The sequence below is a fragment of the Cetorhinus maximus genome, chromosome 26 (genome assembly GCF_964194155.1).
Source record: "Cetorhinus maximus chromosome 26, sCetMax3.hap1.1, whole genome shotgun sequence".
Classification (NCBI taxonomy): domain Eukaryota; kingdom Metazoa; phylum Chordata; class Chondrichthyes; order Lamniformes; family Cetorhinidae; genus Cetorhinus; species Cetorhinus maximus.
The window spans coordinates 8,663,033-8,676,159 of NC_135904.1; the positions used below are offsets into that span (position 1 = coordinate 8,663,033).

Consider the following 13,127-nt stretch of genomic DNA (forward strand, 5'->3'; position numbering starts at 1 on the left):
ACAATGATCAGGAGTGAGAGTCCTGGTTGGTTTTGCTGTCCCTAATCTAGCAGCAATGAAGCCACTTGTACCGAAATCTAACTCTTACTTTGATTAAAATTGAAGCATTAAAAGTAGAGCAGGTGTTTATTGCTGTGGTCCTCTTAGTTGGTTTATTCTGGTCAATGGTTGCTACCTAGGCTGTGGCAGAGGTAACTAAAGAGTTCAAGGTGCATTGTCATCTTTTAGAGAAAGTGAAGATGTTAAAGGGGCAAAAGTGAAATGTATTTGTGATATTTATCACGCACAGGGCATGATGATGGCGGCATCTGCAATTCAATAACCATAACTCACAGGGAAAACCAAGAGCGGGATTTTGCCACTCCGGCCACTGCTGGGATCGTGCCATCCCACTGAAAGTCATTGGACTTTTGGCTGGGCTGCCAAACCTCCCGCCCACCACGAGGCCAGAAAATCCCAGCCCAAGGCATCACATCCGGACAACATTGTTATGTTTGTGGGTAACATCCCAGCGATTGTCATGACCCATCCCAGTGACTAATACCACCAATCCCATTGACATGCGGCCAATCATAGTGACATATGACCCCCGTCACTGATCTATTTCCCCCTCCTTCCCCTGATGATTCCAACAGCTGATGGGCATTTCAAACCAAGTCATCAAATATCTGAATCCAACAGTGACTACGCGGATGGCCTCTTCTGTTGCTGTAATTACTCCATATGACTTCAAAAACTACTTCATCGGCTGTGAAGTGCTTTGCAAAGTCCTGAGTTCATGAAAATCACGGGGCAGGATTTTCTGATCGCCCAGCGGGCAGGCGCCCAACACGCCCGAGTGTGAAATAGCGTGTGTCAGGCAAGCGTCCCAACGTCATCGCGCACTCGCGCGATATTTCGGTCGGTGGGCACGCGCGAGATTCGGCAGCGCGCCCGCCGACAATGAAGAGGCCCATGAAGGCCAGTTTTCAATTAATGAAGTGCTATTTTTCACTCCCTGTCCAACCTCACAGTTGGCGGGCGGACGAATTGGCCAGGGCCACCTTTAGATTTTTTAGGAAACGTCATCCGTGGGCGGGATGAGGTTTCCGACATTAATGGTGAAAAAAATGTTTTCACCTAATTTTTATGTTTCTGTTCAGGTGAGTGGGTCCTGTGTGGGGAAATTTCTTTCTGATTTTCAAAATCTTTAATTTTGATTTTAAAATTCTTCAGCTCCCTGAGGCAGCTCCCTGCCTTCCAGGGGGCTTTCAGCGCGCGCTCCCCCCCCACGCCTGCACAGATTTTTGCACTTACCCTTCTCCACCACCCCCCCCCCCCACTCCCCCCACCCCCACCAACCCCAGCAACACTGAGCTTCTCAGCGCACCTTTCACGCTGGGTGGCCTGGAATTGGCCAGCCAGCCTGACATCACGGTCGGGGGCCTATCTGACAGGTGGCTGCCCGTTTCCCGCCCGCCTGACCCCCCGAAAATCCTGCCCACTGTATAAATGCAAGTCTATCTTCCTATCTGAACCAGGCAGGTATGCAGTGGTCCGGGGCACTGTTGATCAGATAGTCTGACTCACTAGTGGAAGATATAAGGTTAGACCTGTCACTGGGAGTTGAGCTTATTCGCACTCACCTCTCGATAACCCTACACGTCAATGCCCCATCTGGAAAACTAAATGCTCTATATTGGTAAGCTACATGATTTTAGCTGATTGACTTCTAATAGTACCCACTGCTGAACACACTAGGAAGCCCACCCCACACCTAAGCAGTCTGGTGGATGGGTTACACAAATTAAGGTTGTATTTCTTGGAATTTAGAAGATTACAGGATAATTTGATCAATGTTTTCAAGGTATTAAGGGGAACTGATGGGCTAGAACTATTTCACTGGATTGAGTTGGGCAGCCAAGAACCAGGGGTTATAACTTAAACATTAGAGCCAGCTCTTTCAGGGCTGAAGTTAGGAAACACTTGTACACAACAAAGGCCGGAATGTTCCAGCCTTCCACACCGGAAGTTCCGGTCCCACAGACGTGAACGGAAATTTCAATGGCTCGTCAGCCCCGCCACGGTGGGGGAGTGGGGGCTGGAAAATTCTGGGCCAAAGAGTGGTAGAAGTTTAAATCTCTGTCCCGCAACCAGCAGGTCAATTTCTCAAGAAGAGTCACACGGACTCGAAACGTTAACTCCGCCTTTCTCTCCACAGATGCTGTCAGACCCGCTGAGTATTTCCAGCAAATTTTTGTTTCAGATTTCCAGCATCCGCAGTATTTTGCCTTTATCAGCAGATCAATTGTTCATTTTAAATCTGAGACTGATAGACTTTTGTTAACCAAACGTATTACGGGGTATGGGGAAAAGGCAGTTAAGTTGCAGATCAGCCATGATCTCATTGAATAGCAGAACAGCGTCAAGGCACTAAATGGGCTTTTCCTGTTCCTGCATTCTGAGCAAACAGATGATCCAGAACTGGAGGATTCTCCGTTGCTTGCTTTGGAGACTCTTAAACAAGGTGATTGGTTTCAATGATGGTATTGCCTGCGCACCATCCAAGTAACAGTGACTGTGTGACCTACAGTTTATCCGTAAGCAGCCATCACTGGCTTGTAAGTCATAAATTCCAGTGGTTTAGTTGCCTGAGTTACTTTGAGGTTACAGCACCAACACTCTGGCCAGGTGGTCATGAGCTGAAGTTGTAGTGTTATCCATGACATCATTTAACAACTGCAGCTGGAATCAGTTTTGACAGTTTTAATCCAAAGTGATCACATAGCCAACCAGGAAAAGAGCTCCTTTCACCTCATCACCTTCAATTTCTACCTTCTTCAGTTTCCCTTCTTTATCAATGCTCTTCATCTCAATGTATTTGGAAGTAGATAAAGTTGAAAGCACTGCTCTCATGGGGTTACCTAGGTGGGGATTAACCTCCTATCGCCAGTACTCTTTCAGAGTTAGTTTGCGGAGAATGTTAAAGGCCCACTTTTAGCTCAATGCTATCATGTTCTGTGTCACAAGTTCCAATGGTTGGAGTTAAACGTAGTCTTGGCCACTCAGAAGTGGCTCTTCGCAGGCCACAACCTGTATTGGTGCAGGTCCGAGAGGATCCCAATCCGAAAATCTTTCTCCTACCACAGGAAAATTGGAATTTTTTTATTGTTTCATGGGATCTGGGCACCACTGGCAATGTTGCCCATCCCTAATTGCCCATGAACTGAGTATCTTACTAGACTATTTCAGAGGCAACCACATTGCTGTGGGTCTGGAGTCATACGTAGGCCGAATAAGGACAGCAGATTTCCCTCCCTAAAGGACACTAGTGAACCAGATGGGTTTTTATGACAATCAATGATAGTTTCATAGTCACCATTACTGAGGCTAGCTTTCAAATTCCAAAGTTATTAATTTAATTTCAATTTCACCAAGTGCCATGGTGGGATTTGAACCCCTGTCCCCAGAGCATTACCCTGAGTCACTGATCCAGTGACACTTCCACTATGCCACCATCTCCCCCAATTGCTAGACCAAGGTCTGTCTGATTTGCCCATTAAGGTTCTGCTGGTCACATGGTACAATAATAATAGAGTTGTTGACTAACAATGCCAATCAGTCTTTTTCAATTCTTCGACAACAAATGCAGACATGAGATGAGGAAAATGCCCAGTGGTGGAGAATTTTGGGAACCACAGGTACAAAGTCACCTGTTCCTCCCAAGCACATTACACCCAGCACAAGTTGTGTCTCTTCGCTACCTCTTACAAAATTTTACAACCAAACATGGCGTCACTTCATCACCACTCGTTATTCATCTTATTTGTCCCTCTTTCCAACCTTGGTGGTGTGATGCAATATTTCCCTTGGCCCATCAGCTGCTTTCTTCATTTAAAAAAAAAGGAACCCAGCATGTGACTGCTTACTTCAGTCCTGGTCAATATAATGAACTTACCTCTTTCTGTGTTTGCTGTTTTACAGAGGATTGGAGCCTCAGAGGTCAGTCGTGGACTGTTATACTTTGGCCGCAGTCTTCATGCACAGTTAGATATGAATGACGATGGGCTGGTGGATCTGGCAGTGGGGGCACTTGGTAGTGCTGTTCAGTTATGGTTTGTTAATCTATACTTGCTAAGCCTTTCACCATGATTTGGTCTGTCACTGTTATCTATCCGCGGTGTGTCCTGCTATAACTGACTCTCCATCAGTTTGATCCATTCAGATGGATTGCCTGCACTGATCCTTGATGGCTCTGCAGCTAAATGCACTGCCTGGCTTGGTAGCAATCCCATATGGGCCGGGGAGAGTTCAAGGTTTGATTCCTAGCCTGCAATGAGTTAGCAGATTTCAATTCAAGCTGCTTAACACATCTCCTCCTCCCCTTGGGAAGGATTTGATACAGCCTCCACCAGGATAGGGCAACTGAGACTGTTGCAAATCACCACCCACGCAATTGGACATTGTGCTGACATTCCAATTGTCCAATGCAGCGTTCCTATGTAATGTATCCCAACCACCTCCTGCTCTGCCTGTAAGAAATGTGCTCTAACCTCACAATGCAGCAGTTTCCTTCTAATCTGACTCCTTTTGGATTTGCAGTTGAAAGAATAGCATCTTGTTACTCCAGAGGTGCCATGTAACCCACGCAATGTCCTCCATTCCCCTCAGGTCGCGCAGCATAGTCCAGGTGAATGCCAGCATGAGGTTCGAACCACCGAAAATCAACATTTTCAACAAGGATTGCAAGAGGAATGGCAAAGAGTGTAGCTGCATGTCCATGTCTATCTGTTTCACAGTCACGCCCAAGACGCCTGGACTTCAGAATGCCAGTTTGAGTAAGTGCAACGCTATCGGTGACTGATAATTAGTGCAGATTTCAAAATCTGCTAGTTTCTGAACAAAACATCTTGGCAGACAGGAAAAAGTCCACTCATCCATCCAGCTTGCCTCACATAATTTGTGATACCCTGTGTGTCATGTATCTAAACTCCCTCCTCCACCCAAAGCCATGTCATCTCTCGGCAGAGCTGAGAAACCAGATTAAAAACCCAGGCAAATTTATGGGAGGAATATATCTGGGAAATTCCTCTCCAACGCCCCCACCCACCACCACCCCCTCCGCCGCCCTTAAAATTATCCCAGAAGATCACCCTGGCCTTGGAGAATTCTATTGTACAAGGTAATCTCTGCCTCAGCCCAAAGCAGGTCACAGCTCCAGCTCTCGTTTGAAGGAATTCAGTGAATCAGAATTCACCACACAGGCCAAGAGCCTATTGCACACGCCCACTGCTCTCTGGGAAATGAACCATCTCTTGACATCTAATCTAGATCTGGCCTTAAAATTGTGATGACTGGCCATCCCTAACTATTCATTTCATCATCTATAGCCTCAATCAAATCCCATTTCTGAGCTCTTCAAAATGAGAAATTAGGACAAATGGGAGAGCCTTAGGTGTGCACATTCTCTGAGATGTTAAATGATTAAAAGTCTCATCTTCTTTCTGTTGTTAGACACCGCACATGCCATCTTACATGTTCCTTCTCTTTCATCACTATGTTCCTATTAAGATTCATTTTCTACTTCATTCATTCCCAAAGGTGGTGCCTCTCCTTACCTCCCTCAGTCTCCCCGTCCTCCTGAAATGTGCAGGTGAATAAAACTTGAAATCCTCTAATTACCTTGACTTGCTTCCTAAACAAAAACAGAATTACCTGGAAAAACTCAGCAGGTCTGGCAGCATCGGTGGAGAAGAAATCAGTTAACGTTTTGAGTCTTCATGACCCTTCGGCAGAACTCAGTTCTGCCGATGGGTCATGAAGACTCGAAACGTTAACTGATTTCTTCTCCACCGATGCTGCCAGACCTGCTGAGTTTTTCCAGGTAATTCTGTTTTTGTTTTGGATTTCCAGCGTCCGCAGTAGCTTTTAGCTTGACTTGCTTCCTGTTTTGTTTAAGCTTGGTGATGCTCCCCACCATAACCCTTGCCCCTGCAGGTAGGATTCTCCATAGCAAAACATACCACACATCCCAGCTTTGGTCTGGCGGCCCGCACAGTACAAGACCCAAGAGCTCACACAGGTTTTCAGGTCATTACACAGGGGTCGCATGGACTCACCTTTCTCCAAGCTTGGCAATAAGTCTTTACGCCTCCGCTTTTTCTTATTTAGGGATCAGTTTATTTCCTTTCTGAATACCACAGCTGAATTTCCTTATCTGTCTGTCTCTGTGGTAGTTGCCTCTTCACCACACGAGCAAGTACGCTGGTAAGCACCTTTTGTTCCTGGTAAAACACGAAAGTTAAATGAGGATGCTAGCGCTGAGAATGACACACTTTCCCATTTCAGCCATTCCAGATAAAAAACGGCACCGTTAGAAGCAGGTTAAATCTCTCGTAGCCCAGTGGTAGAGCAAACTTTGGAGTTAGAAAGTTCAGACCCCACTCTTGAGTGCTTGGTTGAAGCTTACGCTTCAGTGCAGGTGCTGCGGGAGTACTGCACTATTGGAGGTGCTGTCTTTTGGATAAGATGTTAAACCAGCTGGATGTAACAAATCCCATGTCACTTTTCAAAGAAAAGCACAGGAGCTCTCCCCATGTCCTGGCCAATATTTACATCCCTCAGCTAACATCACTTTAAACAGGTTATTTGTGATTTTTGCTGTTTGGGATCTTGCTGTGCTCAGATTAGAAGCTGCTGTTCACTACAATACAGGTGTGACCACAGTTCAAAAATATTTCATTGGCGGTGAAGCACCTTGAGATGACCTGAGGTCATGAAAAGTTTTATATAAATATTGGCTCTTTCCTTCTCCCCATCAATGTGCCTTACCCCCAATTTCCATAGAGATGCAGCAGTGTGATATTTTCCACAGTTAACCATTCTTGTGGACTTCTCTGAGTTAACTTGCCTACTTGTCATAGCATGGCTACAGCACAGAAGGAGACCATTCAGCCCATTGTGTCTGTGCCAGGTCTCTGCAAGAGCAGATAACCAAGTCTCACTTGCCAGCCTTTCCCCCCTCAGCTCACCACCACCTTCTCAAGGGCAACTAGGGATGGGCAATAAATGCTGGCCCAGCCAGCGAAGCCCACATCCCGTGAATGAATAAAAAAAAGTCCTGCAATTTTTTTTCTCTCTTCAGATAACTTAGCACCAAAGGGATGACAAAATGGCACAATTTATACAAGTCGCTGGAACTAGTTTGAAATCACCTAAACTCATTTCATGTGTTTACGGCAAGCGGAGAGAGAGTTTTTCCTACTATTAACCTGAACTGGATTTGAACTCATTTCCCAGAGATCAAAGTACATGTGCAGACCCACTGGGCCACCCAGACTGCCCACCCCGCTCCCACTCAGCTCACTTCTTTAGGCTCTGCTTACATTTAAGGGTAATTAAATGGATAATCTGCATGGCTGTGATTTCCCGATTTGTACAGCTGCCTGCTGATCACGAACCATCAACACTGCTCAGTCCCAGCAATGCGCACGGAATGCTGAGTAAAACAATACCTGACTGCTCTGTGGAAAACGCATTGTGTTTGAAACTGGAGAAATTATTCTGTTTTTTATTCAGTCATAGAGTACAACATTTCCATCGACGAACGCCGATACATTCCCAGGGCGCTCTTTGATGACAACTTTGAGAAGAACGTCCACAGCAACATCAGTGTGGAGCCTGAGTTAGAGACTTGTGATCAATTCAATTTCCACGTTCTAGTAAGTACCAGGCAGTGGCCTGGCAATTATTCTTCCTCAGCTATTCCACACATTCTTCTTCCTTCTTGTTTATGCTGGCTTTGTCACACCAGGTCCTCTGCCTCACGCCTTCTCAAGACCTCAGAACTGTGAGATTCTTTACCCACTTCAGACTTCCCATCATCCTACAACCAATTAGCTTCAGCCTGATTGACCTTGTCTTCTGTTTGTCTGGTGTCAATCTCAGTGGTGTCCCACACACTCTGGACCTTGACCATTTATTTTTGTTTCTTAGAAATAGGATTTGAGTAAAACAGCTATTTCTACCTTAATCACCATCACCTTTCGGCCACTCAGAGCTACAGCAAGGTGGAGGTACAGTTCCTGAGGGTGTCAGTAATCACACAGGCCTTGCCTGGAGTAGTGTACTGAAGGTATTGACCAATTGTCACATTACTATGCACAACACAGCTTCCTCAGCAAACTTCAGCAGCACTTTGCTCCAATCTAAGCTGGAACTTCACAGTGCAATACTGAGGAAGTGCTCAACGTGTCGCCTTTCAGATGAGACATTAAACTGAGACCCCGTGTCGCTAGTCAGGTAAGTGTAAAAGAGCCCCTGCAGCACTATTTGAAGAGGAGCAGGAGCGTTTGCCTCAGTGTCGTGGCCAACATTATTCCCTCAATCAATACTACCAAAACCAAATTAACTGCTTATTCACCCAATCTGCTAGTTAGGGGACCTCGCCATGTTTGCACACATAACTTGCATGACATTCATTGGTGGTGAAGTGCTTTAACGTAATATAACTCCAAGACCTTTTGTTCATTCTATCTCTATCACTTCTTTCCTTTACTACCTCCTGGCAAGGATTTTACGGCCCCTCCCCTCCGGTGGGATATTACGGTCCCGCCGAACTGAATGGAGACGTAAATGGATTGCTGCATCGGGAGGGGGTGGGGTGGGGTGGGGGTGGGGGGAGTGGGGAGAGACACACCGTGGCTGGGCCATAAAATCCTGGCCCTTGTATTTTTTCTGCATATCCAAATCTCCGTGTGAACTGTTTTCTTCCCCTCAGGATACACTGGATTATGTGAGACCCATTCTGTTTTTATTGGACTTTGGCCTCTTGGACCCAGAATATGGTCCCGTACTGGATGATGGGTGGCCAACCTCAACAAAAGCCACAGTAGGTGATCCGATGGCCACTTATGGTGCTTGTGTTCTATTCCGTTTCGAGGTGCGGTTTGCATTTCGTAGTCACACGTTCACTAAAAGGAAGCTACAATTACATTTTGGTTGACAGCACGAACTCACTTTCCTAGCACACTGGCATGGCCACACGTCAAACTGCTCTCACTGTGGAATGGTACTCCAGTGCTCAGATGTGGGGAGGAACGTGTAATTATTTGCTAAAAAACACTAAATAGAGGAGATAGTCACAAACATATTTAGGATGTTGCTGCACATAGAAGCCTGACTCTAAAACAGGGGTGTGGTGATGTCGTGGTTATGTCAGTGGACTAGTAATCCACAGCCCTGGATTAACCAATCCTGACAGCGTGAGTGCCAATCCCACCATGGGAATTAGAATTTAGTTTCTTCAATAGCTGGAAATAAAAAGTTTCTAGCAATGGTGTAAAAACCCTCACTGTCCTTCCCATTTCTGGCCTCATGCAAGACTCAGGTCCTACACCAACATAGTTGGCTCTTAACTGTCCTCTGAAGTGGCAGAGAAAACTATTCAATTGGATAGGGTTGGTCTAAAAAATGCCAACCTTGCCAGTGGTGCCCACATTCTGGTTGTTTTCAAACTTGCAAATAAACTTTAATGCATCCAGAAGCATTAATACTAAAAATGAATTAAACCTCATGACTTGTAATAAATTCAACGTGCACTCTCTTGATCGGTAACTCGGTGACTTCAGATGAGACAGGGAGTCGAGCATCCCCTTTAGGCTGTGAGTTATAAAGTCCAAAAAGTCAGTCACCACAACTTGGTAATACAACATTGTAGCTCAGCAGAAAACTGACAGAATGCCCTCTGTAAGGGAATTCAGTCTCAGTCTCCAGCAATGGTTTAACCCCTAAACATTTATCCCACCACAAAATTGCAACATGTGTCACTCGCTTGCAGAAGAAAAGATGGGTTGTCTCTTGACGCAGGAAGTGTGAGTATGTTTGCAGAATGACTTCAACACTGAGAAGCTATTCAAACCATCACCTCAGCCTTTAAGCAGGTGATTCCTCTGCGACCACCCCTCCACCCTCCCTCCCTCACAGCTGGGCTGGACCGGTCTCCGTGGTGCCCCAGATCCCTGACCACTGACTGATCGAAAGGTTTCAAGTGCCAGAATCTAAAGTGCTTCAAGCTGAATTAGGCTGATTTCGTCAAGTGAGGCAGATGTCCAACTTTGTATTCACCCCACTCTTCCCATGCCTGAATTTTACAGTCACATTCTGATTGATGTCTAACATTAATTCTGCAGTCAAAGTGTCCTTTAATCATTCCCCTGATAGATCAGCACCCTGTGGCGTGGCATTGAGCCATTCAGACTAGGAAAATCCTAGGTCTGATCCCAGTTTACGCAGGGTCAGCTGATCTTAGTTAATACGTAATTCATGGATTTATTTAACACTTCAACACCTCTTTAAAATATCTCAAAGAACTGCGTATTATTCTTGGTACAAAGTAACAAGCTGGGCTCAAATGGCAGCCATTTTGCAACTGTACCATCACCAGAAAGAGTGATGAGATAAATAGTGTCTTTGTTCTTGGAATGTTGACCTGTACGCCAATGGAATTCCCTAGGGCAGCAGTGAGGCCATTCCAGTCACTACGTCTGGGATAAAGATGCCCACCCCCACTTTGTTCCCACTTCTTATCTGCGGTTCAGTGGCTCCAGTTGGACTTCAGTGGAGAGCCATGCCTCACTGGGCCAAAGATTGTGGGTTCAAGTCCCATTCCAGAGACTTTAGCACCAACATCAATACCGATGCTGTCAGTGCGGTATTGAGGGAGTGCTGCACTGTCAGAGTGCCCTTCAGATCAGACATTAAACTGAGGTCCTGTTTATTCCCTCAAGTGGATGTAAAAAGTGCCATGACACTATTTCGATGATGCACTATCCCTCAGGTCCTGGCCAATATTCACTGATCTCAGTGCTGTTTGTGGGATCTTGCTGTGTGTAAATTGACTGCTGCACTCCTTACATTGCAACAGTGACCACATGTCAAAAGTGCTCCATTGGCTGTAAAACGTTTTTGGACATCCTGAGGTCATGAAAGGTGCTACATAAATGCAAGTCTTTCCTATAAACTTGTTCATTATTGCGAGGCCCATTACATGCCAATAGTGGGTCAGGGTTGGAGTGACAAGGGACGAGAACTGAACCGAAAAATGCCACGATGAATCAATACACTGTGTCCCCCTGCCCTTTAGAGGCCGATTCCCCCGGGGGTAGCTGAGCACTATAGATCTGTTCTAAGTGAGTTGCTCCACTCTGATAGGTAAGCGCATCATGAGTATATCGAGAATGGCCCTGGTTCACTGGTTCTCCTTGGTTTCAATGCAGCTCAGCTTCTGGAGTGACTGTGGAGAAGATGAAAACTGTGTGCCTGATCTGGTGCTACGAGCTCGCGCTGATATTCATGGCTCTAGGTGAGTAGCTAGCTCTAAACAATTTGGTAGGGGAGTTCAACATCTTTCAATATGGCAATCAGCCAATCATGAATTTCTCATGGAACCCTTTTGGATACAACTTTCTCCCCTCCCCTCCCTTCCTCTGCTAAAGGTCTCCTCTGGTACTGCAGCCATTTTTCACTTATAAGCTTAGATAATGAGGATTAATAAGCTATTCGGCTGTGGGAAGCCTCATATCTGGGCCTGATCCTGTGCTCAGTTAATGTCGGCATGTATGTTCACAGCAGGGCTCACAGTTTAATTTTCAGGAGTGGGAATCCTGGCTGACATTGGTCCCCTCCCGAGGGGAGGAACACTGAGGGTACCGGTGTTTGTATCATAGTGCTACAATCAGCGAGCAGGGGTTAGACCTCAGGGAATAGCAGGTGGTGCATTCACCCATTGAGCCTGGTAAGACTTTACCATGAGGCTGCTTTAACTTGTGAGGCAAGCTGCCACGTCTCACCTGTGGCCTCAGGTGACATTTATAGAGGAAATCAGCAGAGAATGAAGCCTCTGTTATCATCTGGAATTCTGAAAGTTGTCAGGACAGGGCCGCACGTTGGCCAGAGATGGTGGAAGTGTATTGCATTGCGGAACAATTCTCCTGAGACCTGAAATAAGAAAATCATAAAACACCGGTGATGTGATCTGACTACCCAAGCAAAACTTGACTCTCTTTCAGCCAATTTCCATTCACTGCTGAAAATACAAGAAGGAGAATCTCTGTGGATGTCTGGCTGGAGAATAAGAAGGAGAATGCATACAGCACCATCTTCAATGTCACCTTCTCCAGCAACCTGCAGTTTGCAACCCTTGTGCAGAAGGTAAGATGTTCTTCAAGACCCTCCACTCACACTTGCCCAGTCAGGTCATAACATTGCAGGAAACCATCTTACTACCTGGAGTTCTGTCACTCAGTAAAGCTCCCTGCCAAGCACAGTCCACCTTGTCCATTGTACCATAGCCTCAGAATTCTGACTATAACGTTCGCCAGTGAATCACAGAATCTTTACAGTGCAGAAGGAGGCCATTCGGTCCATCCAGTCTGCACGGGCTCCCTGAAAGAGCATTCTACCTCATCCCACTCCCCTGCCTTATCCCCGTAACCTTGCACATTCATTCTTTTCAGGTAGCAATCTAATTCCCTTTTGAATACCTCGATTGAACCTGCCTCCACCACCCTCTCAGGAAGTTCATTCCAGACTCCAACCACCCCCGGGTGAAAAAATTTTTCCTCACATCCCTTCTACTCATTTTGCCAATTATTTTGAAACTGTGCCCTCTAGTCCTTGGTGATCAAGTGTTGAAATCAAAGACAGTTGGTATTAAAGAGTAAAACAATGCTTAAAAACCTGGGCATTCGTTCATGGACAGACTGTGCATGAACTTTGTGCTGCATTCCTGAATAAAGTCAGCCTGAACTAAAAGGGATGGATTGTTTCCTAATCATGGGGAACACTGCTGGGGAGCAGTTACAATGCAAAAATATATTTCACTCTCCCCTTTGGTCTTCAGTGTAACTTTTGTTTTAAACTCTCTCACTTGCCCCTCATGTTAAATCCTTTCCAGACTCCTCGTGGCAACCTGAGGTTTTAGGTTCAGCTGTCACTGAGAAGTCACTCTGCTGACATCTGGCGCTGAACCAGCCAATAGACACTGACACAAGGTCAACACCACATCCTGCTCATTGCTGAATGTTAATCCAAAGTGATCCATTCCCCAAGCACCCCCCCACCCAACCCACCACCCCATCCCCTCCACT

The 13,127-nt window shown here is 46.0% G+C and overlaps 1 protein-coding gene across 1 annotated transcript in view; it reads left to right on the forward strand.

The window, feature by feature from the left end:
• Positions 1–13,127, forward strand: part of itga11a (integrin, alpha 11a) — a 138,670-nt gene that overhangs the window by 92,601 nt on the left and 32,942 nt on the right. The window contains exons 15-20 of the mRNA XM_078530067.1: positions 3,964–4,094; positions 4,651–4,817; positions 7,558–7,700; positions 8,759–8,869; positions 11,256–11,341; positions 12,048–12,189. Of these exons, the coding sequence (XP_078386193.1) occupies positions 3,964–4,094; positions 4,651–4,817; positions 7,558–7,700; positions 8,759–8,869; positions 11,256–11,341; positions 12,048–12,189 (780 nt within the window). The remainder of the gene's footprint in view (positions 1–3,963; positions 4,095–4,650; positions 4,818–7,557; positions 7,701–8,758; positions 8,870–11,255; positions 11,342–12,047; positions 12,190–13,127) is intronic.